Source organism: Ranitomeya imitator, chromosome 6 (assembly GCF_032444005.1).
Source record: "Ranitomeya imitator isolate aRanImi1 chromosome 6, aRanImi1.pri, whole genome shotgun sequence".
NCBI classification, from domain to species: domain Eukaryota; kingdom Metazoa; phylum Chordata; class Amphibia; order Anura; family Dendrobatidae; genus Ranitomeya; species Ranitomeya imitator.
The window spans coordinates 157,557,847-157,584,218 of NC_091287.1; the positions used below are offsets into that span (position 1 = coordinate 157,557,847).

General features: G+C 44.3%; 1 protein-coding gene across 3 annotated transcripts in view; it reads right to left on the reverse strand.

Annotated features, from left to right (window-relative positions):
- The window catches only part of AOAH (acyloxyacyl hydrolase), a 261,652-nt gene that overhangs the window by 65,102 nt on the left and 170,178 nt on the right, over nucleotides 1-26,372 (reverse strand). For all 3 annotated transcript variants that reach the window (XM_069730229.1, XM_069730232.1, XM_069730231.1), the window contains 2 exons: nucleotides 25,681-25,751; nucleotides 16,287-16,335 (listed from right to left, as the gene is read on the reverse strand). In XM_069730229.1, the coding sequence (XP_069586330.1) occupies nucleotides 16,287-16,335; nucleotides 25,681-25,751 (120 nt within the window). The remainder of the gene's footprint in view (nucleotides 1-16,286; nucleotides 16,336-25,680; nucleotides 25,752-26,372) is intronic.

A 26,372-nucleotide genomic window follows, 5' to 3' on the forward strand; every position in this document is an offset into this window, starting at 1 on the left:
CTGCAGCACTGAATACTCTTTCTGATAGGACACTAGCTGCCGGGAAAGCAAGCTCCTGCAATGCATATTCTGCCAATTCTGGCCAGGTGTGTAATTTTGATGCCCAGTAATCAAATGGGAATGACGGTTGAGGGAGAACGTCGATAAGGGATGAAAAATAGTTAGTAACCATACTGGACAAATGTTGTCTCCTGTCACTTTGAATTGATGCTGCAGTACCTGTCCTGTCTGCGGTCATAGCAAAATCACTCCACAACCTGGTCAGAAAACCCCTCTGGCCAACGCCACTTCTGATTTCTGCCCCTCTAACTCCTCTGGTCTGCTGGCCCCTGCAGCTCGTGTTAGAACGATCACGGGCGCTGTGTGCAGGGAATGCCAGAAGCAAACGGTCAACAAGAGTTGATTGTTTGGTTGCTAATATTAGTTCCAAGTTCTCATGTGGCATTATATTTTGCAATTTGCCTTTATAGCGAGGATCAAGGAGGCAGGCCAACCAGTAATCGTCATCGTTCATCATTTTTGTTATGCGTGTTTCCCTTTTGAGGATACGTAAGGCATAATCCGCCATGTGGCCCAAAGTTCCAGTTCTCAAATCTGTGGTTGTGCTTGGTTGAGGGGCAGTCTCAGGCAAATCCACGTCACTTGTGTCCCTCCAAAAACCAGAACCCGGCCTTGCCGCGCCAACAATTTCCACTGGCCCCGGTGTTGTGAGTTCTGTTTTTGGGCTCCCTCTGGTGGTTACTGATGGTACTGGGTGACTTGTCTTTCCTGGGTCTCTGGGTTCCACCTGTTCCATCAGGATATGGGAGTTTCCTATTTAACCTGGCTTTGCTGGCATTTCCTCGCCGGTTATCAATGTATCCAGTGTGTCTTGTTACCTCTGCTCCCTGCTCCTAGAATCTTCTGGTCAAGCTAAGTTTGGATTTTCCTGTTTTGGTGTTTTGCTTTATTTGGTTTTTAGTCCAGCCTGCAGATATGTGATTATTGCTGCTGGTTGCTCTAGTGGGCTGAAATTGCTCCTCATGTACCATGAGTTGGCACATGAGTTCAAGTAATTTCAGGATGGTTTTTTGAAGGGTTTTTCGCTGACCGCGCAGTTCACTTTTGTATCCTCTGCTATCTAGCTTTAGCGGGCCTCATTTTGCTGAAACTGTTTTCATACTGCGTATGTGCTTTCCTCTCATTTCACCGTCATTATATGTGGGGGGCTGCTATTTCTGTGGGGTATTTCTCTGGAGGCAAGAGAGGTCTGTGTTTCTTCTAATAGGGGAAGTTAGATCTTCGGCTGGAGCGAGACGTCTAGGATCATCGTAGGCACGTTCCCCGGCTACTTTTATTTGTGTGTTAGGTTCAGGGTCGCGGTCAGCTCAGGTTCCATCGCCCTAGAGCTTGCTTGTATCTGTGCTTGTCCTTTAGTGATCCCCTGCCATTGGGATCATGACAGTATAACCGGCCCACAAAGTGTTAATTGTATTGGCTGAAGTAGGAGGATAAGTAGTCTGAGGAAGTTTTTTTTTTTTTTTTTCCCTCAGAGTTTGCTGCCTAGCCTTATTGCAGCCTGGCTACTTCCTCCTCCTCTTAATCTTTGAATGGCTCTGATCCCAGCTGTTTATCATGGACGTCCAGAGTTTGGCTTCCAGCCTGAATAACCTTGCCGCTAAGGTTCAAAATATACAGGATTTTGTTGTACATGCTCCTATGTCTGAACCTAGAATTCCTGTCCCAGAGTTTTTTTCTGGAGATAGATCTCGTTTTCTGAATTTTAGGAACAATTGCAAGTTGTTTCTTTCTTTGAAATCTCGCTCCTCTGGAGACCCTGCTCAGCAAGTAAAGATTATTATATCTTTCCTGCGGGGTGACCCTCAGGATTGGGCATTTGCATTGGCACCAGGGGACCCTGCGTTGCTTAATGCGGATGCGTTTTTTCTGGCATTGGGTTTGCTCTATGAGGAACCTAACCAAGAGATTCAGGCTGAAAAAGCTTTGTTGGCCCTCTCTCAGGGGCAAGATGAAGCAGAAATTTATTGTCAAAAATTTCGGAAGTGGTCGGTGCTTACTCAGTGGAATGAGTGCGCCCTGGCTGCAAGGTTCAGAGATGGCCTTTCTGAGGCCATTAAAGATGTTATGGTTGGGTTCCCTGCGCCTACTGGTCTGAATGAGTCTATGACTATGGCTATTCAGATTGATCGGCGTTTACGGGAGCGCAAACCTGTGCACCATTTGGCGGTGTCGTCTGAACCGTCACCTGAGATAATGCAATGTGATAAAATTCAGTCCAGAAGTGAATGGCAAAATTATAGGCGGAAAAAAAAGGTTGTGCTTTTATTGTGGTGATTCAGCTCATGTTATATCAGCATGCTCTAAACGCACAAAAAAGGTTGATAAGTCTGTTGCCATTAGTACTTTACAGTCTAAGTTCATTCTGTCTGTGACTCTGATTTGTTCATTATCATCCATTTCCGTCGATGCCTATGTGGATTCAGGCGCTGCCCTGAGTCTTATGGATTGGTCATTTGCCAATCGCTGTGGGTTTAGTCTGGAGCCTCTGGAAGTCCCTATTCCTTTGAAGGGAATTGACTCTACACCTTTGGCTATGAATAAACCTCAGTACTGGACACAAGTGACCATGCGTATGACTCCTGTTCATCAGGAGGTGATTCGCTTCCTGGTACTGTATAATTTGCATGATGTCCTAGTGCTTGGTCTGCCATGGTTACAAACTCATAATCCAGTCCTTGACTGGAAATCGATGTCTGTGTTAAGCTGGGGTTGTAAGGGGGTTCATGATGATGCACCTCCGATTTCTATCGCTTCATCTACTCCTTCTGAGATTCCTGTGTTTTTGTCTGACTATCGGGATGTTTTTGAGGAGCCTAAGCTCAGTTCGCTTCCTCCTCACAGGGATTGCGATTGTGCTATAAATTTAATTCCAGGCAGTAAATTTCCTAAAGGTCGTTTGTTCAATCTGTCAGTGCCAGAGCATACTGCTATGCGGGATTATGTTAAGGAGTCCTTGGAAAAGGGACATATCCGTCCATCTTTGTCCCCTTTGGGAGCAGGTTTTTTTTTCGTGGCCAAAAAAGATGGTTCCTTGAGGCCTTGTATAGATTATTGTCTTTTGAATAAGATTACCGTAAAATATCAGTATCCTTTGCCATTGTTGACTGATTTGTTTGCTCGCATTAAGGGGGCTAAATGGTTCACTAAGATTGATCTTCGGGGTGCGTATAATCTTATACGAATAAAGCAAGGTGATGAGTGGAAAACCGCATTTAATACGCCTGAGGGCCATTTTGAGTATTTGGTAATGCCTTTCGGACTTTCTAATGCTCCTTCAGTCTTCCAGTCCTTTATGCACGATATTTTCCGTGAATATCTGGATAAATTTATGATTGTGTATTTGGATGATATTTTGGTTTTTTCTGATGACTGGGAGTCTCATGTTCAGCAGGTCAGGAAGGTGTTTCAGGTCCTGCGGGCCAATTCCTTGTTTGTAAAAGGCTCAAAGTGTCTCTTTGGAGTCCAGAAGATTTCTTTCTTGGGGTATATTTTTTCCCCTTCTACTATTGAGATGGATCCCGTCAAGGTTCAGGCTATTTGTGACTGGACGCAGCCTACATCTCTTAAGAGTCTACAGAAGTTCTTGGGCTTTGCTAATTTCTATCGTCGTTTTATAACTAATTTTTCTAGTGTTGTTAAGCCTTTGACGGATTTGACTAAGAAGGGTGCTGATGTTGCTAATTGGTCTCCTGCGGCTGTGGAGGCCTTTCAGGAACTTAAGCGCCGGTTTTCTTCTGCTCCTGTGTTGCGTCAGCCAGATGTTTCGCTCCCTTTTCAGGTTGAGGTTGATGCTTCCGAGATTGGAGCGGGGGCGGTTTTGTCACAGAGAAGCTCCGATGGCTCAGTGATGAAGCCATGCGCGTTTTTTTCTAGAAAGTTTTCGCCGGCTGAGCGGAATTATGATGTTGGTAATCGGGAACTTTTGGCCATGAAGTGGGCATTTGAGGAGTGGCGTCATTGGCTAGAGGGTGCTAGACATCGTGTGGTGGTCTTGACTGATCACAAAAATTTGATTTACCTTGAGTCTGCCAGGCGTCTGAATCCTAGACAGGCTCGTTGGTCACTGTTTTTCTCTCGTTTCAATTTTGTGGTTTCATACCTGCCAGGTTCAAAGAATGTGAAGGCGGATGCTCTTTCTAGGAGTTTTGTGCCTGACTCCCTTGGAAATTCTGAGCCCTCTGGTATCCTTAGGGATGGGGTGATTTTGTCTGCTGTCTCCCCAGACTTGCGACGTGCTTTGCAGGAGTTTCAGGCGGGTAAACCTGATCGTTGTCTGCCTGAGAGACTGTTTGTTCCGGATAATTGGACCAGTAGAGTCATCTCCGAGGTCCATTCTTCTGCGTTGGCAGGTCATCCTGGAATATTTGGTACAAGAGACTTGGTGGCCAGGTCTTTTTGGTGGCCTTCCTTGTCGAGGGATGTGCGTTCTTTTGTGCAGTCTTGTGAGGTTTGTGCTCGGGCTAAGCCTTGCTGTTCTCGGGCCAGTGGATTGTTGTCACCTTTGCCTATCCCGAAGAGGCCTTGGACGCACATTTCCATGGACTTTATTTCGGATCTCCCTGTCTCTCAAAAAATGTCCGTCATCTGGGTTGTGTGTGATCGCTTTTCTAAAATGGTTCATCTGGTACCCTTGCCTAAGTTACCTTCCTCCTCTGAGTTGGTCCCTCTGTTTTTTCAGAATGTGGTTCGTTTGCATGGGATTCCTGAGAACATCGTTTCTGACAGGGGATCCCAGTTTGTGTCTAGATTTTGGCGGACGTTCTGTGCTAAGATGGGCATTGATTTGTCCTTTTCGTCTGCATTCCATCCTCAGACGAATGGCCAGACTGAACGAACTAATCAGACCTTGGAAACTTATTTAAGGTGTTTTGTTTCTGCTGATCAGGATGACTGGGTTACCTTTTTGCCGCTGGCCGAGTTTGCCCTTAATAATCGGGCTAGTTCTGCTACCTTGGTTTCTCCTTTCTTTTGTAATTCGGGGTTTCATCCTCGTTTTTCCTCTGGTCAGGTGGAACCTTCTGATTGTCCTGGAGTGGACATGGTGGTGGATAGGTTGCATCGGATTTGGAGTCATGTGGTGGACAATTTGAAGTTGTCCCAGGAGAAGGCTCAGCAGTTTGCTAATCGCCGTCGCCGCGTGGGTCCTCGACTTCTTGTTGGGGACTTGGTGTGGTTGTCTTCTCGTTTTGTTCCTATGAAGGTCTCTTCTCCTAAGTTCAAGCCTCGGTTCATCGGTCCCTATAGGATCTTGGAAATTCTTAACCCTGTGTCGTTTCGTTTGGATCTCCCGGCATCGTTTGCTATTCATAATGTATTCCATCGGTCGTTGTTGCGGAAGTATGAGGTACCTGTTGTTCCTTCGCTTGAGCCTCCTGCTCCAGTGCTGGTGGAGGGAGAATTGGAGTATGTTGTGGAGAAGATCTTGGATTCTCGTGTTTCCAGACGGAAACTCCAGTATTTGGTCAAGTGGAAGGGTTATGGTCAGGAGGATAATTCTTGGGTGGTTGCCTCGGATGTTCATGCTGATGATTTGGTTCGCGCTTTTCATAGGGCTCATCCTGGTCGCCCTGGTGGTTCTCGTGAGGGTTCGGTGACCCCTCCTCAAGGGGGAAGTACTGTTGTGAGTTCTGTTTTTGGGCTCCCTCTGGTGGTTACTGATGGTACTGGGTGACTTGTCTTTCCTGGGTCTCTGGGTTCCACCTGTTCCATCAGGATATGGGAGTTTCCTATTTAACCTGGCTTTGCTGGCATTTCCTCGCCGGTTATCAATGTATCCAGTGTGTCTTGTTACCTCTGCTCCCTGCTCCTAGAATCTTCTGGTCAAGCTAAGTTTGGATTTTCCTGTTTTGGTGTTTTGCTTTATTTGGTTTTTAGTCCAGCCTGCAGATATGTGATTATTGCTGCTGGTTGCTCTAGTGGGCTGAAATTGCTCCTCATGTACCATGAGTTGGCACATGAGTTCAAGTAATTTCAGGATGGTTTTTTGAAGGGTTTTTCGCTGACCGCGCAGTTCACTTTTGTATCCTCTGCTATCTAGCTTTAGCGGGCCTCATTTTGCTGAAACTGTTTTCATACTGCGTATGTGCTTTCCTCTCATTTCACCGTCATTATATGTGGGGGGCTGCTATTTCTGTGGGGTATTTCTCTGGAGGCAAGAGAGGTCTGTGTTTCTTCTAATAGGGGAAGTTAGATCTTCGGCTGGAGCGAGACGTCTAGGATCATCGTAGGCACGTTCCCCGGCTACTTTTATTTGTGTGTTAGGTTCAGGGTCGCGGTCAGCTCAGGTTCCATCGCCCTAGAGCTTGTTTGTATCTGTGCTTGTCCTTTAGTGATCCCCTGCCATTGGGATCATGACACCCCGGAAAAGCTTCCTCATTAAAAATATAATCATCCCCATCATCCTCCTCGTCCTCCTCCTCCTGTTCGCCCGCTACCTCGTCCTGTACACTGCCCTGGCCAGACAATGGCTGACTGTCATCAAGGCTTTCCTCTTCCTCAGCTGCAGACGCCTGATCCTTTATGTGCGTCAAACTTTGCATCAGCAGACGCATTAGGGGGATGCTCATGCTTATTATGGCGTTGTCTGCACTAACCAGCCGTGTGCATTCCTCAAAACACTGAAGGACTTGACACATGTCTTGAATCTTCGACCACTGCACACCTGACAACTCCATGTCTGCCATCCTACTGCCTGCCCGTGTATGTGTATCCTCCCACAAAAACATAACAGCCCGCCTCTGTTCACACAGTCTCTGAAGCATGTGCAGTGTTGAGTTCCACCTTGTTGCAACGTCTATGATTAGGCGATGCTGGGGAAGGTTCAAAGAACGCTGATAGGTCTGCATACGGCTGGAGTGTACGGGCGAACGGCGGATATGTGAGCAAAGTCCACGCACTTTGAGGAGCAGGTCGGATAACCCCGGATAACTTTTCAGGAAGCACTGCACCACCAGGTTTAAGGTGTGAGCCAGGCAAGGAATGTGTTTCAGTTGGGAAAGGGAGATGGCAGCCATGAAATTCCTTCCGTTATCACTCACTACCTTGCCTGCCTCAAGATCTACAGTGCCCAGCCACGACTGCGTTTCTTTCTGCAAGAACTCGGACAGAACTTCAGCGGTGTGTCTGTTGTCGCCCAAACACTTCATAGCCAATACAGCCTGCTGACGTTTGCCAGTAGCTGCCCCATAATGGGAGACCTGGTGTGCAACAGTGGCAGCTGCGGATGGAGTGGTTGTGCGACTGCGGTCTGTGGACGAGGTCTCGCTTCTGCAGGAGGACGAGGAGGAGGAGGAGGGGGTGCGAAAGGCTACAGCCAACTGTTTCCTAGACCGTGGGCTAGGCAGAACTGTCCCAAACTTGCTGTCCCCTGTGGACCCTGCATCCACCACATTTACCCAGTGTGCCGTGATGGACACGTAACGTCCCTGGCCATGCCTACTGGTCCATGCATCTGTTGTCAGGTGCACCTTTGTGCTCACAGATTGCCTGAGTGCATGGACGATGCGCTCTTTAACATGCTGGTGGAGGGCTGGGATGGCTTTTCTGGAAAAAAAGTGTCGACTGGGTAGCTCGTAGCGTGGTACAGCGTAGTCCATCAGGGCTTTGAAAGCTTCGCTTTCAACTAACCGGTAGGGCATCATCTCTAACGAGATTAGTCTAGCTATGTGGGCGTTCAAACCCTGTGTACGCGGATGCGAGGCTAAGTACTTCCTTTTTCTAACCATAGTCTCATGTAGGGTGAGCTGGACTGGAGAGCTGGAGATCGTGGAACTAGCGGGGGTGCCGGTGGACATGGCAGACTGAGAGACGGTGGGAGATGGTATTGTTGCCGCCGGTGCCCTAGATGCAGTGTTTCCTACTACGAAACTGGTGATTCCCTGACCCTGACTGCTTTGGCCTGGCAAAGAAACCTGCACAGATACTGCAGGTGGTGCAGAAAATGGTGGCCCTACACTGCCGGAAGGGATGTTGCGTTGATGACTAGCTTCATTGGCCGAGGGTGCTACAACCTTAAGGGACGTTTGGTAGTTAGTCCAAGCTTGCAAATGCATGGTGGTTAAATGTCTATGCATGCAATTTGTATTGAGACTTTTCAGATTCTGCCCTCTGCTTAAGGTAGTTGAACATTTTTGACAGATGACTTTGCGCTGATCAATTGGATGTTGTTTAAAAAAATGCCAGACTGCACTCTTTCTAGCATCGGATACCTTTTCAGGCATTGCAGACTGAGCTTTAACCGGATGGCCACGCTGTCCTCCTACAGGTTTTGACTTTGCCACGCGTTTTGGGCAAGATACTGGCCCGGCAGATGGAACCTGTTGCGATGTTGATGCCTGCTGCGGCCCCTCCTCCTCCGCTTCAGAACTGCTGCCGCCTGCACCCTGTTCCCCCAATGGCTGCCAATCGGGGTCAAGAACTGGGTCATCTATTACCTCTTCTTGTAGCTCGTGTGCAACTTCGTCTGTGTCACCGTGTCGGTCGGTGGTATAGCGTTCGTGATGGGGCAACATAGTCTCATCAGGGTCTGATTCTTGATCAGCACCCTGCGAGGGCAATGTTGTGGTCTGAGTCAAAGGACCAGCATAGTAGTCTGGCTGTGGCTGTGCATCAGTGCACTCCATGTCAGATTCAACTTGTAATGGGCATGGACTGTTAACTGCTTCACTTTCTAAGCCAGGGACGGTATGTGTAAAGAGCTCCATGGAGTAACCCGTTGTGTCGCCTGCTGCATTCTTCTCTGTTGTTGTTTTTGCTGAAGAGGACAAGGAAGCGACTTGTCCCTGACCGTGAACATCCACTAACGACGCGCTGCTTTTACTTTTACCAGTTTCACGAGAGGAGGCAAAAGAGCTAGAGGCTGAGTCAGCAAGATAAGCCAAAACTTGCTCTTGCTGCTCCGGCTTTAAAAGCGGTTTTCCTACTCCCAGAAAAGGGAGCGTTCGAGGCCTTGTGTAGCCAGACGACGAACCTGGCTCCACAGCTCCAGACTTAGGTGCAATATTTTTTTTCCCACGACCACCTGATGCTCCACCACTACCACTACCCTCATTACCAGCTGACAATGAACGCCCCCGGCCACGACCTCTTCCACCAGACTTCCTCATTGTTTTAAAAACGTTACCAAACTAACGGTATTTGTTGCTGTCACACAACTTACACGGTGAGCTATAACTTCAGTATGATTTAGCTACCCCTTTACAGGTGGGTGAGACCACAACGAAAATCAGGCACAATGTTACACACTCTGTTGTTGGTGGCAACAAATGAGAGAGATGCCACACACGCAGGACTGTCACTGAAGCGCAAATGTAAATATTAATCTCCCACTGATTTGTTTTTTTATTTTTTAAAAGGGAGACTTTAGAAAAAAAAAAATAATAAAAAAAAATGATTTTTTAAGGAAGAATTTATAAACCAAATAAAATGAAATGATTGTTTCAGGGAGAATTTAGAAAACAAATAAAAAAAAATAGGCTTTCTATGGCCCACTGAGTGAGAGAGGACGCACACAGGAGTCAGGAGTGGCACACAAGCCCAGAGGCCAATATTTATCTCCCACTGATTGATTTAGTGATTTTTTCAGGTAGATTTTGGAACCCAGATCAAGCAAAAAAATAAATAGGCTTTCTATGGCCCACAATTGGAGAGAGAGAGAGAGAGATGGCACACCCAGGAGTCAAGACTGGCACACAAGCAGAAAGGGCAATATTAATCTCCCACTGATTTGATTTTTTTTTTTTTTTTCAGGGAGACTTTAGAAAAAAAAAATACAAAAAAATGAATTTTTCAGGAAGAATTTAGAAACCAAATAAAATGAAATGATTGTTTCAGGGAGAATTTAGAAAACAAATAAAAAAAAAATAGGCTTTGTAGGGCCCACTGAGTGAGAGAGGACGCACACAGGAGTCAGGAGTGGCACACAAGCCCAGAGGCCAATATTTATCTCCCACTGATTGATTTAGTGATTTTTTCAGGTAGATTTTGGAACCCAAATCAAGCAAAAAAATTAATAGGCTTTCTATGGCCCACAATTGGAGAGAGAGAGAGATGGCACACCCAGGAGTCAAGACTGGCACACAAGCAAAAAGGGCAATATTAATCTCCCACTGATTTGATTTTTTTTTTTTTTTCAGGGAGACTTTAAAAAAAAAAAATACAAAAAAAAATGATTTTTTCAGGAATAATTTAGAAACCAAATAAAATAAAATGATTTTTTCAGGGAGAATTTAGAAAACAAATAAAACAAAAAATAGGCTTTCTAGGGCCCACTGAGTGAGAGATGACGCACACAGGAGTCAGGAGTGGTACACAAGCCCAGAGGCCAATATTTATCTCCCACTGATTGATTTAGTGATTTTTTCAGGTAGATTTTGGAACCCAAATCAAGCAAAAAAATAAATAGGCTTTCTATGGCCCACAATTGGAGAGAGAGAGAGAGATGGCACACCCAGGAGTCAAGACTGGCACACAAGCAGAAAGGGCAATATTAATCTCCCACTGATTTGATTTTTTTTTTTTTTTCAGGGAGACTTTAGAAAAAAAAAATACAAAAAAATGAATTTTTCAGGAAGAATTTAGAAACAAAATAAAATAAAATGATTGTTTCAGGGAGAATTTAGAAAACAAATAAAAAAAAATAGGCTTTGTAGGGCCCACTGAGTGAGAGAGGACGCACACAGGAGTCAGGAGTGGCACACAAGCCCAGAGGCCAATATTTATCTCCCACTGATTGATTTAGTGATTTTTTCAGGTAGAATTTAGAACCCAAATCAACCAAAAAAATAAATAGGCTTTCTATGGCCCACTATTTGTGAGAGAGATGGCACGCTCAGGACTGGCACACAAGCCCAGAGGCCAATATTAATCTCCCACTTTTTTTTTTTTTTTTCCAGGGAAAATTTATAAACCCAATAAAAAAAATAATAAATAGGCTTTCTATGGCCCACTATCTGAGAGAGAGAGATGGCACGCTTAGGACTGGCACACAAGCCCAAAGGCCAATATTAATCTCCCACTGATTGATTTATTGATTTTTTCAGGTAGAATTTAGAACCCAAATCAACCAAAAAAATAAATAGGCTTTCTATGGCCCACTATTTGTGAGAGAGATGGCACGCTCAGGACTGGCACACAAGCCCAGAGGCCAATATTAATCTCCCACTTTTTTTTTTTTTTTCCAGGGAAAATTTATAAACCCAATAAAAAAAATAATAAATAGGCTTTCTATGGCCCACTATCTGAGAGAGAGAGATGGCACGCTTAGGACTGGCACACAAGCCCAAAGGCCAATATTAATCTCCCACTGATTGATTTATTGATTTTTTCAGGTAGAATTTAGAACCCAAATCAAGCAAAAAAATTAATAGGCTTTCTATGGCCCACTGAGTGAGAGATGGCACACACAGGAGTCAGGAGTGGCACACAAGCCCTGAGGCCAATATTTTTCTCCCACTGATTGATGTTGTGATTTTTTCAGGTAGATTTTGGAACCCAAATCAAGCAAAAAAATAAATAGGCTTTCTATGGCCCACTGACTGAGAGATGGCACACACAGGAGTAAGGAGTGGCACACAAGCCCTGAGGCCAATATTTTTCTCCCACTGATTGATGTAGTGATTTTTTCAGGTAGATTTTAGAACCCAAATCAAGCAAAAAAATAAATAGGCTTTCTATGGCCCACTGAGTGAGAGATGACACAGACAGGGATGGCACTCTAGCAGAAATGCCAATCTTAATCTCCCACAAAAAAAAAAAAAAAAAAAAAAAGGAACTGTCCTTCAATTACTATCTCCCTGCAGTAATCTCAGCCAGGTATGGCAGGCAGCAATAAGGAGTGGACTGATGCACAAATTAAATAAAAAGTGTGGACAAACAAACAAGATAGCTGTGCAGAAAGGAAGGAACAAGAGGATTTGTGCTTTGAAAAAAGCAGTTGGTTTGCACAGCGGCGTACACACAGCAATGCAGCTATCAGGGAGCCTTCTAGGGCAGCCCAATGAGCTACAGCGCTGAGGAAAAAAAAAAAAATGTAGCTTCCACTGTCCCTGCACACCGAAGGTGGTGTTGGGCTGTGGAAATCGCTACAGCACAAGCGGTTTGGTGGTTAATGGACCCTGCCTAACGCTATCCCTGCTTCTGACGAAGCAGCAGCAACCTCTCCCTAAGCTCAGATCAGCAGCAGTAACATGGCGGTCGGCAGGAACGCCCCTTTATAGCCCCTGTGACGCCGCGGACAGCAAGCCAATCACTGCAATGCCCTTCTCTAAGATGGTGGGGACCAGGACCTATGTCATCACGCTGCCCACACTCTGCGTTTACCTTCATTGGCTGAGAAATGGCGCTTTTCGCGTCATTGAAACGCGACTTTGGCGCGAAAGTCGCGTACCGCATGGCCGACCCCGCACAGGGGTCGGATCGGGTTTCATGAAACCCGACTTTGCCAAAAGTCGGCGACTTTTGAAAATGAACGACCCGTTTCGCTCAACCCTAGTTCTAACAAATGCTTGTTCCTGATTATCAACTAGCTTTAGATAGGTGTTAGACAAATGCTCAGAGAAGATCACAGTGAATCGATCCACATCAGCGTGTATCAGGGACTGGCTGTATGATATCAGCCATGTTGGCGAATCAGAGCAAAAAGATACTTTAAAAGCTGCTGTGGACTGAGCCGTGCTGGAAACTAGTCAGACTCTTGCAAAGGTTCTCCCTGGCCTAGGTATATTGTAGAGACCCCAAACATTGTGCACAGAGGTCCTGCGTGTGCACATGTGTTTGCTTGAATTACTGTCACTCTTGGTCTGCTGTATTTTGCAGCAAGTTGGGACCCGCTAATGTCATTAAGAATGAGTCAGATGCTATTAAAATAAACACTTGTTTACTTGGAACTATGTACAATTGATAATAGGTAGAACAGATTCTTCATCTGCATTACATGACAGAGGCACAAACATTTTGGTTGTGGACAGCGGTACATAAGTTGTGAAAAACATTACTGAAGAACAACAGGTGTAGTGGGGACCTCCATATTCCCAATTCCCAATGGATCAATGTGTTTCGCTCAGACACTGCATTCTGTGGACTGTATAAGAGAGCTCTTCCTGTTTCTACACCTTACGTACGTGTCCCAGTCTGGCTGATCTCATATTCTTTCACTAGGATCTCCAGATCTGAAAAACCCTAAGACTTATGCATAAAAGACTCTTCCACTAGGTGCCCCAATTTGCCTGCTAGACATCTGCCACCATAGTTACTTGAAAATGAAGGATTGTACTACCTCTGTAAATTGTCTCATCTAGAACACACCATATGTAACGCACTGCTGACAGTTTCTTCAGTCTCTGAAGCTGAATTTGTTCCTAGTGCCTACTTACTTTTCTCGAAACCATTGCCTGGCCTCAGGACTGGCGTTAGGGGCAGGCAGACAAGGCAGCTGCCTAGAGTCACCACTACCCCAAGGGTCCCCAGCCAGTGGCATGCCACTAATAGCAGTAGACCATGTGGCTGCCGTGGGGCTCATGAGCTAGGGGGCCTGGTGCCTGCTCCTCCCCCCCGCATGGCTCATTCAACTGTATCGACATCATAGATGCCGATACAGTTGAAAGCAATGATGGAGGAGAAAGCATCTTGTGATGCACCCGCATCATTGCGCACCATGCTGTGCTGGGCAGTGGAACTGCTGAGGTGAGGAGACGCACTGCAGCAAGGAACAAGGAGAGGTATTTATTTATAGTGCTGCATAACATTGTTTGGGGACTGAATTACATTGTATGGGGGCTGTATTACATGGTATGGGGCTGCATTACATTGTGTGAGGGCTGCATTACATTGTATGGGGGATAGCTGTTATACATTGTATGGGGCTGGCTGCATTACCTTGTATGGGGGCTGACTGCATTACATTGTATGGGGGCTGCCTTATATTTTATGGGGCTGCATTTTACTCCTGTGTGGGGCTGCACTGTACTATATGGAGGACTATGGTGTGCATTGTATTGTATGGAACACTGTGTGGTGTGTATTATACTGTATGGAGTACTATGTGGTGTGTATTATACTGTATGGATCAGTATATAGTGTGCATTATACTGTAAGGATTAATACGGGGTGTGCATTATACTGTATGGAGCAATTTTGGGTGTGCATTATTCTGTATGGAGCACTATGGGATGTGCATTATACTGTATGGAGTACTATGGGGTGTGCATTACACTGTATGGAGAACTATTGGGTGTGCATTGTACTGTATTGAGGACTATGGGGTGTGCATTATACTGTATGGAGTACTATGGGGTGTGAATTATACTGTATGGAGTATTATGGGGTGTGTATTATACTGTATGGAGCACTATGGAGTGTGCATTATACTGTATTGAGGACTATGGGGAGTGCATTACACTGTGTGGAAGACTATGGGGAGTGTATTATACTGTATGCAGGACTATGGGAAGTTTATTATACTATATGGAGAACTATGGGGAGTGTATTATACTATATGAAGGACTATGGGGTGTGAGTTATACTATATGGATGACTATGGGATCTATTATACTATAAAAGGGGCTATGGGGTGCATTATACTCTGTGGAGGACTATGGGGTGTATTATACTGTATAGAGGACTATGGGGTTTATTACACTAAACAAGCAAAATACTGCATATTCATTAAGTGTTTGGATTGTTTATGCTGGAACAGAAATAATTGTTCTCTGTAGCCAGTCTCGGACTGGCACATAGGGTAACAGGGAAATCCCCCAGTGGGCCCCTATGCAGATCTGGGCCCCCACTCCCACTGTATGGGCAGTACTTGGCATAATTCACTTGATTCACTCTATACAGAAAAAAGCAGCATCTCATCATTCATTAACCAAACTACCTGGTTTATTATTATATAGAGAAATAGGTAAATTTGTGAACAAGGGTAGTGCAATAATATTTGTATGCAGGTAAAAGTGGGCCCCCCAAAGTCAATATTACTGGTAGGCCCTTAGCACCCCAGTCCGACACTGTCTGTAGCATATTTCCCAGTGAAAACTGTAGATATGCTGCTGATAAAATGATACTGTATGTGGACAGATTGATCTATTAGTGATTGTTCTCTGCCCATTATTCTTTCTCAGCCAGTGTAAAGAGGCCGAGAAACAAGCATCGAATGATTTCAATATCCTTGATCATGCTCGTTTAGTGGCCTGAATTCAGCGCATGTGAATACAACTGAAATGTTTCTGTGTGGTGGTTCAATGTGTTAGCAATTGAGGCCCCACTTTTAACTTTTGCCCAGGGCCCCACTTTGTCTAAAACCATCCCTGGCTGGCCTAACAGTTAACTATGTCCACCGTAAACATAAGAAAACTGCAGTCTCTCCCTCTCTCTCTCCCTCTCTCTTGCTTTCTCTCTCCCTCCGGACACCCGAACTGTAAAATGGACTTCCAGGAGAAGTCTGTGTTTGGATTTCAGCATCGGACACTAGGTGTCCAGTACGAACCTGGAACTTTACAGTCCGTGTTCGCTTATCTCTATTCTCTGCCTATACATTCACATAGACAGAGATCTGTCACCGAAGGACAGTGGTCGGTGAGAAGACGCCAGGGAACCGCCTGTCCAACTAATCAGCAGCACTGCTCATTCCCCGTGGCTTTTAAAGTGTGTTTCAGAATTGAACATAGCCAGCTGATCTCACAGAGCCAGGGCCTGATAGAAGCTGCCCGTGGATTAGACATCATGTATAAACTGTCAGGTTTACTGTAATCGGCTGTCAGACTCCTCTGATAGAAGCATAGTTAGGGAGAGAACAAAACGTTCCAATCTAAATTACCCAAACATCATCTATTGGGGAAGGTCACCTTCATCAACATCAGATGGTCGACTGGTCCTGCCAAAATTGGTGGACTCTACTAACTTTAATCTAGTGTGCTTGCAGGCATTATTTAAGACTAATCATCAAGTGAAGCTAAGATGCTATAGATTTCAATAAAAATCTAAAAACTAATGCTTGATTCTGGTTGTAGTGCACAGGGCACACGCAAATGTATTTTTTTTAAAGTCTTGCTTAATGAAGTGCTAGAACAGTAGCCTGCAAGGTCAGTATTTCCTCATTGCATTCATTAGGGTGCTAGAAGATATCCACCTGATTAATTTAAAAGCATATTGATCTTATGTAAAGCATTCTCTGAATAATTATCTTTCATGCATAATATTATAATACTGTTATATACGTGTATTGAACTCACCCATATTCCATTGCAGTTTGAATCTTGTAGAGAATCCCAGTCTTTTGGGCTAAATGAAATAATAAAAATATATCTATAGATCATTCTTTTCAATTCACTTTTCCTTTTTGTTACTTATGTGAAACATTACATTTACTGACGAGAGCACTGTTTCTTTTCTTGTTACTATTAAACAAATTCACCGAATTGCACCAAATTATAAGTAACACTTAATTAAACTGCACAACGGCGCCCCCAACTCATTGGCGGCTGTCTCTCCCTCACCCTAAATGCCCCTATCAAGATACATAGGGTGCAAAGGTTTTCAGTAAAGTACCATATGTTATCAGGTCAACGTGATACCCTACCTCTGATACACCATATAGTACATGAAATATATCAGAGAGAGAAAAACCGACAATTCAGAAAAGAGATTCAAGGGTACAGGCAGATATTGCACATAATCACTGATATCAAAAAGGGGAGGATTTTTGGTATCAAACAAAATGAAAATTAAATAATACCACAATGCTTTAGATCCAGAAAGAGGTGGGGGTTGCACCTTCCTTCTAAATCCTCTGTTGGACACAGACTTCCGGTTTGCGGTAGACGGTCATCACTTTCACGCTGATCTTTGCATCTATTCTATAATAAGATAAGTCCCTCTTCGATATAGGGCTATACCAGTATGTTCTCCCGAGGAACCAAACAATGGGGAAACGCATCAAGATAATACAAGAAGGATTTAATTGCTATTGGTATACTTGGCATGGGGCACATGAAACCTAATTAACCTGGTGTTTGTTTGGGGATACGTGCAATAGAAATCTGGTCAAAAGGGAGAATTGGTCACTATAGAAATGAAACTCCATTTATGGTGTATATTTCTGAAACATTGTCTATGTAACAGGTTACGTGCACAGTGGGGATATGTATAATCCCATTTAGGGTGTTTATTTCTGAAGCATTGTCTATGTACCAGGTTAAATGCATAGTGGGGATATGTGCAATACAGATGTGGAATCCAGCCACTATTTAAGGCAAACCCCTGAACGTAGAAAAAAGCTGGACGAGATCTCACAATGCTTCGAGACCTCACAATGAAATATGCTTTTGAAAATGTCACTGTTTGTAATGGGGTTGCTCAAACACAGGGGGCTGACATCAGGTTCTCTCATTTTGCTGTGACTACAAAGCTACTGTATCGGGTGACCAAATTGCAGGGTGGAGAAATTGTGGAACATCTGTTAGTTCCAATATCAAACCGGCAGAGGGTTCTAGATATGGCCCATGCACATATACTGGGTGGTCACCTAGGGGTAGAAAAAGCCCAGGAGAGAATACTGCAGATTCTATTGGCCAGGTTGTTACCGTGAGATTCTAGATTATTGTTAAGTCTTGCCCCACCTGCCAGATAACTGCCCCTGTGTCTCACTTCAGAATTCCCTTAGTGCCATTGCCGGTGATAGAAATTCTCTGTGAGAGAATCGCTATGGACCTGGGGGGTCCTCTTGTTAAGTCAGCACGTGGCCATCAATACATCTTGGTTGTGATGGATTATGCAACCTGATACACCAAAGCAGTGCCACTGAGGAACTTGTCAGCTAAGAGTATCGCCTGGAAGCTGGTACACATCTTTGCTAGGACTGGTTTACCCAAGGAAATCTTGACTCATCAGGGAATGCCGTTTATGAGCAAGGTGATGCTGGAGCTGTGTACAGTCCTCCAGATCGCTCAGCTGCGAACCTCTGTGTATCATCCGCAGACTGACGGCCTGGTAGAGCGCTTCAGCAAGACCTTGAAGGCCATGCTCAAGTTCAAGTTCCACAGGCCTCCACGAGGTTCTCACCGTTTGAGCTTCTGTATGGCCAATATCCACGAGGGCTCCTGGATATCGCCAAAGAGACCTGAGAAGCCGAGGTCACACCACACCGAAGCATGATAGAGCATGTCACCCAGCTGCAGGAGAGGATGGCTAACGTAATGCCTATCGGGAAGGAACATCTGCTCCAGGCGCAGGAGGCCCAAGCCAGAGTGCACAACTGATCAGCCAGGCTGAGGCAATTCCAGCCTGGCGACCGCTTGCTAGTACTCATAGCAACGGTGGAGAGAAAGTTCCTGGCCAAGTGGCAAGGCCCATATGAGGTCGTGGATAAACGGGACTGTGAACCGCTGGAAGCTCCTTGTCTGGGGGCCCATCATGAAGCCAAGGTTGAGGCGGTCGTTAACGCCAGCCCAGAAGCAGCAATGTCGAGAGCTGCTACAGCAGAACCGTGATATATTCCCAGAATTTGCAAGAGCGCACACAGGTCGTTGAACACGAGATTTTAACAGAACCACATTTATGGGTGAACCTAAAACCCTACAGAATCCCCAAAGCACGCCGTGAGATAATCTCACAAGAGGTGAAGAGGATGCTGGATCTTGGGGTAATAGAAGAATCAAAAAGTAGCTGGTCCAGTCCCATAATCGTTGTACCAAAGCCCAGTGGTGTGTGGTGCTTTTGCAATGACAACAGCAAGCTCAATGAGGTGTCCAGTGTTGACACATGTGAGTCGCCCTACCAGGGCTTGGGGTACTCGGTACTAGGTCCGGTCTTAAAGGGGATGTCACTGTGTCTGCGACCCGGTCCATGGCCCTCGGACTCAATTAAAGGGGGCTTGTTATGATGTGGTCTATTCGTAATGCCACCTGTGGTTTTTGGTCAATAGTGGGACCGACGCTGCGTTAAAGGGGTCCTCTGGGGGATGTTACTGCATTACTGATGGCACACTTCCCACAGGTGAAGCGAGGTCCCCAGGGGTCCTAAGGTGTGTGGCAAGGTTCTGAATGCCGATGAATAAGTGGAGGAAACAAGTTGTAAGTCTTTACCTTGATTACTGTAGTCGGCAGGCCACAGTCCAGGGTACCAGGCACAGATGATGGTTGTCCGGCCAGCCCAGAGGCAACGGAGGGCTCCCTTTTCCAGTAGAGGTCTGTGAACCTTTTCAACTAGCGCCTGCTATATATGAAGTCCCTGCTGCCTGAAGCTTTCTGCAGAGTCCTCTATTCCCCCTGTCCTGAAACAGGTACCTGCATGAAGGGCAGCTTGAGCCATTTTTACAGGGACTCTATCATGCCCCGGGCTCCTCAGGTGCTGCTGCATCTCAGGTGTGGTGTGGGCAATGTCTGTATGATCTTATGCCCTCCGGTTCTGCCAAGTGTCGTACAGTTCCACTAAGGCCTCAGGCTTCCGGTACCCGGCTTCTGCGCTATGGCTCTGAGGGTGTCTTATCGCTCTCTGAGGGTGTCCTATCACTCGCCTCTCTGAGCCCTGTTCCTCTCCTTTGCTCCTTCCCTTCCGGCTACTCCACATACAACCCTTCCATGTTATCTATCCGTTCAGAGGCTGCAGCTCCCTCGTGGCTGCCAGGCTTCTCACGTCTGCTCCAGACATCCTTCCACTTCAGTCTCTCTGTTCAACTAGCCTAACTCCTCCTCCAGGTCAGGATACATATAGCTTAGGGAAGCTCCCCTGAATCTGGGTCTTGAGCTCCACCTCCTGGTATGGATTCAGAATGTGTTACATGTGTGTGCCTTACCTGGTGAAGAGAACCCCATTGCCTCTGAGCATGACATTACCTTCCCCGAAGGAAAAGCAACATCACTGCAGCAACCGGTTACCTGGGGTGCTGCACATACCAGATGCCCCGTGTGGATGAACTGATCAAGCGACTGGAACCCGCGAGGTATATCACCACCCTCAACCTAACGAAGGGGTACTGGCAGATTCCCATGTCGCAGAGCGCTAAAGAGAAAATGGCTTTCTCAACGCTGGATGGCTGCTATATTACACCAGGATGCCATTCGGTCTGCAGGAGGCCCCCGTTACCTTCCACAGGGTGATGGATCGGGTCTTGGCACCAAATAGCTAAATAGGAAGCATGCCGCCGCTTACATGGATGACATCGTCATCTTCAGCCATGACTGGAGCTTGCATTTCCTAAAAGTACAGGCGGTCATAGATGCCTTGAGGAAAACAGGGTTTACGATAAACCCGTCGAAATGTGCCATCAGGAAGGAGGAGGCCGGGTATTTGGGCTACATTGTCAGCTAAGGAGTATTTCAGCCCCAATGAAATAACATAGAGCTAATTCAGGAATGGCCTCAACCACTGTCCAAGTAGCAAATGAGGGCATTTCTTGAGATTGTGGGCTATTACCAGCCGTTTATCCCGAACTTCGCCACAATTTCCGCACCGTTAACGTACTTTCTCGGCAAACCAGGCCGTCTGTGGTAAAATTGGCTCCTGACACAGAGAAGGTGCTTCAGGAACTCAAGCGGGCTCTGTGTAGGCATCCGGTCCTGGTCACACCAAACTTTAAGAAGGAGTTCGTGTTACAGACGGATGCTCCAGAGGCTGGATTAGGAGTGGTACTCTCACAAGAAATAAGCGGAGAAGAGCACCCCATCCTGTATCTGAGTCGAAAACTCTCTTCTTGCGAGAAAAATTATGCAATTGTGGAGAAGGAGTGCTTGGCCATAAAGTGGGCCAAGGATACACTAAAGTACTACCTTCTGGGCTGTAGATTCAAATTGGTGTCAAACCATGCCCTGCTGAGATGGTTGAGTGAGAAAAAGGGTAAGAACATCAGGGTGACTAGGTGGTTTTTAGCTCTTCAGGGCTTCTCGTTTCAGGTCATGTCAGGAAGGTACATGTCACTAACCATGCAGCGGTCAGTGATGTGATACCGGAATGTTTTTGTGTTTCCAGCACACTAGGTGCTGAGAGGCTGGTTCAGAGTTTAATTGGCTGATTTTATGTGAGCACTCGCAGTGCGGGTGGGAGGGTGCTCACCGTACCCCTTTTCCCTGCAGAACCTACAGGTGTATGAGGACCTGCAGTGAGGTCATGATCATGTGACCACTACATGTGATATACTTGGACTTGTGGTTCAGTCTGGGTGGTGTTTTGGGAGAGGAAGCACTCCCATGTAGCTCTAAGGAGGAGCTGAGGACACTGTGTGGTGTTTGCAGGTTGAAACCTGCAGAGAAAGTTATACTTTGTTTGTTTTGTTTTACCTTTTTGCCAGAAAGGCTTTGTTTGGTTTTATGAACCTGTGAAGGTTTATGCTGTCTAAAATAAACCAGCAGGTGAATTTCAACTAGGACTGTTCCTGTGTCTTCCTTTGTCAAGCACCGGAACGAGGCAACTGCTCACAAAAGTTACGGGTTTCAAACAATAGGGGCACAAAATAATATTTAATTTTTAAAATTTTCTCAATTTCTTCTTCACACCAATGAAGTATCAAGTTTAATATCACCATATTTGTATTGACATGGAGAATCAAGGTGCCTGGTCATTTTACTGCACAATTAACTCGGTAAAAAGAAACCCCCAAAAAGCAATAACAAAATTGTATGTTTTTCATAATTTTACCACACTTGGAATTTTGCTCCTGCTTTATAGTACATTATATAATAGAATGAATTGTTATTCTAAACTATAACTTGTCCAGAAAAACAAAATCCTCAGAAGGCTATAGGGCATAGATGATTTAGGTGAAGCTAAGTGAGTAACTACCTTGATGTTGTTGTGCAATGTTCACAACTAGATGCACTTGTATATGGCTGAGCAAAGCGCTGAGACAGTGCCTTACGTAGACGGTGCGTTGAAGATCCATAATTAAAAAACACTATCTTCTGAATACACCTGATGAAGGAGTTGGGTCGCTTCCGAAACGCGTGGTGGTTTTACATGCATTTTGTCTAAATAACATTTAGACAATCCTCAACTCTGGTATTCATATTCACCTGTTGAAACCAGTCACACTGGGTAGCCACGCTAATTCAGCAAATTGTGTTTTTTCACTTTGGGTCTTCTATAAGGAGTTAAATTCACCAACTATAATGGTGGAAGTGCTGAGAAATGGGGAGATGTTTGGCAGTGTCTTTGTACTGCATAACATTTGATCACAAGTGTTTTTTTACTATTACTAACCAAAAAGTAGTTCTTCTTGGACCTTTGTAAGTTTGTTCACTGGGATAATGAGGTCATTTGTCGATTTTTTAAAAAGGGACTTTTTTTCTTCATCGTCGTGATACACTTGAAAATTATTGCCTTGCTTCTGAAAAACAGTCTGAATGTTGTTTCATTGCTTATAAAGAAAGGAGTGAAATAGGTATTTCATGTCTATTATTCCAGAAAAATTATTCATGCTGTTTATAAGTTCTCAGGAAAAGGACAACATGTGCTGAGATAAAGCTAGTCCTTGGACTTTAGTGCCATCACTGGGGATGTGTAATTTTTATATAAAGCCATGTTGTATGAGTAGCTGAACATAGTGCAGAATGAGGGCACAAACTTAGCCCACATACATGACAAGTTCTGAAATTTTGATGTTACTATGTATTTAGATTTCTATTTTGCACCATATGGGTCACATGCATTGCTTAGTTAAATACAAATAAATGTAATGCCCCTTAAAGTGATAGCAAATTTTACAGATTGCTGTAATGGAGTAATAGTAATTCCATAGCAAATATTTAAGCAAGATATTTTAAACAGCACACAGGGGATCTGCAAACGGAACATGGCTTTCGCTATCTATCCTAGCTAATTTTGCATTCCAAAAGTCAAATGGTGCTCCTTCCCTTCCAAGCCCTGCAATGGCCCAAACAATAGATTTCCACCATACATGAAGTATTGGTGTACTCAGGGGAAATCGCACAACAAATTGTATGGTCCATTTTCTCCTGATACCCTTGTGAACGTGCAAAATTTGGGCCAAAGCAATGTTTTGGTGGGAAATAGTGAAGCATCTGAAGCAAAAATAAAATTATTTTATGTAGTTTTGAATACTTTGAGGGGTGCAGTTTTTTAAAATGGTGCCCTTTTGTATTGTGTATTGTGTATTTTCTGTAATATAGGACCCTCAAACTCACTTAAAATGTGATGTGGTCCCTAAAAAAATTTGTTTGTAAATTTTGTTGAAAAAATTAGAAATTGCTGATAAACCTTTAACCTTTGTAACCCAAAAAATTACTATATGTTAAAAAAATATTGCTGATATAAAGTAGACATGTGACAAATGTTATTTATTAACTATTTTGGGGGATATACGGTAACTATCTGATTTAAGGGCATAAAATAAAAATTTTGAAAATTTTCACCAAAATGCTGATATTTTCACAAATAAATGCAAAGAAATATTAACCTAAATTTACCACTAATGTGAAGTACAGCATATCACAAAAAACAATCTTAGAATAACTTGGATATGTTGAAGTATTCCAGAGTTAACTCATAACATGACACTGGTCAGAATTGTAAAATTTAAAGTGGTGTTTGAGAATCAGGCCCAAATTGTATAGAGCAGAGGTTGATTATAAACACTGCCTCTCCTTTCCATCCAATAGGAGTGCTGAAAATCAGCCAAGCACTGCGCTTGGAGATCTTCGGTGTTCCCATTAATAAAGAAATGAGTAGTACTGTGCAATGATTGATCTCCACCCTACTCAGCCTGGGCTTTTCAGAGCCTTCATTCTCAAGGTACATGTGGGGCCTACAGCGATCAGAAAGTTATCCTCTTTTCCTGGGATCAGAGATAACCTTTGAACTTGAGAACACCTCTTTAATGGGTGTCTGAGGAGTGTTCTGCTATGCTGTATGCACTTGGACACCTTAATCAACAAGATCTGCTACTCGGAGCTAACTTTACAATTGTGTTTCAGATGTATGCGATGGGTGACAAGTCTGGAGATGCTACAGGCCATGGTAAAATGTTTAGATTATTAAGGTAGCTCACAACAGCATGGGTAACATGCGGCCTGGAGTAGTATGTTTAGGCCACACAGGATGCTCACAATGACACAAGCAATATGAGACCTGGTGTTGTCATGTTGATCCTGGGACAAATGGCCATATAACTGGTTCCAGAACCAAATCAATGCAATGCTGAGCTCTTAGTGTACATGGAATGAAGATTAGAGGGGTCTTGCTACAGTATATTATTCCACCCCGCACTATAATTCTGGGAGCAGGACGGAAGTACTTTATGAAAGCCTCTTCATAGTGTTGCCAATGTGGTCTCCAGATACATCTTTGGCTATCATTGCCTCCAAGACAAAAGTGGAACTAACCACTGAAGTGTTTAGACCTCCATTGCAACGTCCATTGCCATCTTGCTTTGCACCATGATAGCCTTTGAAAGCAGTGGCATGAGGTCACTAAATCACCTGCAGCTGGACTAATGGCTCATAGCTCATAGTTCAATGTTGAATAAATGCCTTCTATCATTGCATCCAAAACATTAGCGGAACTCATTGAATTGTTTAGACCTCGAGTTCAACCTTCATTGCCATGTTGCTTTGCACCATGATAGCCTTTGAAAGCAGTGACGTGAGGTCAATAAATCATCTGTAGCTGGACGAATGGCTTGTAGCTGAAAGTCATGAAAATTCCTTCTTTTGGCTTGTGTAGACACTGTTTGATGTCTAAGGGCTCGATTGTGCCATCCAATTTCCCTTGCACTACAAAATGGATAAATCGTGAAACCAGTGGTATGTTCATTTCTCCAAAGTGTCCTAGGAACCATTTTTCAAAAGACAATGTCAGGGTACAGATTTCTCAAACTACTCTCTAAGCAGTCTTAAATGTGCTACCATGGTCTTCAACATCTCTGAACTTGACTTATCTCCCATCAAACACATCTGGGATGTCATTGTTTGGTAAAGAGAGCTGCCAGAAGTGGATCTTGATGATTTGTGTGCATGAGTACATTCAAAATAGCAGAACATTCCTAAGAGAACCATTATTAACCTACCTAATTAATAACATGCCAAGGATGTGTAAGTGTGTGTATTTTTGTGCATGGAGCTCGTACTTGGCACTAAATAAATCAAGATGTTTGGAAATGTTGTTACCATTTTTTCCGTCATTGCATATCAGTAACATATCTATAAAGCCTGTGATTTCCATAAATTCATGACTTTTCCAATACGATTATATAACTCTGATTAACACCTTCTGCTACACCAGTAAAATTGCCTGTTCTACAGATTTGTTCTAAAATTTATATACTATAAGAAGTCAGTATTTTTACCAGCTTTGCCAACGTTGTACTACTGGAGTGAGATGAATCACAGGTATAAACTAAGTATGCATAAACCAAAATACGTAGGGAGACCAAACAATGAGCTGTGGTACCTGCACTTTCTACTGGTGAATGTCACGGTAACCAATGTATCCATACAGTTCTATCAACCATATTGTCCTTACTGAAAATAAAGACTATCTATTGAAAATAAGGAGATGAAGACACGGCTGTCTATAAGAAAATGGATTAGTTAATGGTCTAACACTGTTTGCCTATTTCTCACGATAAGCAGAGTGGCAAACAATACATTGTACTGTCAGTAATGAAGATAGACTCACCTTCGCCCAGGATAGATAGAGTTGTTTATGTCATTACAATCTTTTCCTCTCCAGTGATATCCTCGCAATGACTGCAAACAGGAATGAACCATCTTATCAGTAAAACATTGGTATCAAGTTTCCCATACAACTAAGATGCTACTCACACAATGTTGGCATGGGTTTTTTAATAGGAAAAGTAAAGCGCCCATACATTTTACATGGCTGTTGACCAAATGATGATTCAGCTGATCACTCAGCCAGCAGCTATGTTGGCCAGCTCTCCCAAATGCAGTGGCCAGGCACCCCTATATTCTCTGTAAGAGAGCTGCTGCCAGACATATCTGGTGGTGGCTTAATTCAAGGGAAGAAACCGATCAGAAGCAAAAAATTGTACATGTTAAAACCCAAACTCCCCGAAAAATCAATTATCTGGTGCTCACAAACATACTAGATTGTTGACTGAACCCGTTGTTGGTGGGTTCGGACGATGTTAGTCTAATGTGTCTGAGGGGCTTAAGTTGCTGCTAGGCACCTATGGCGGGGTCCATTCTCCAATGGGGACAAAAGATTTAGGACTGAAATTGAATAAGCCCAATCCTTTTTTTCCCTAACATATTCTGTATTGGAACTATTGGAAAGGCCCCAAGCAACTCTTTCTCAGATTATTAGACAAGCAGCTATCAGTGTGAATATTTTGTGCTGATGGTACC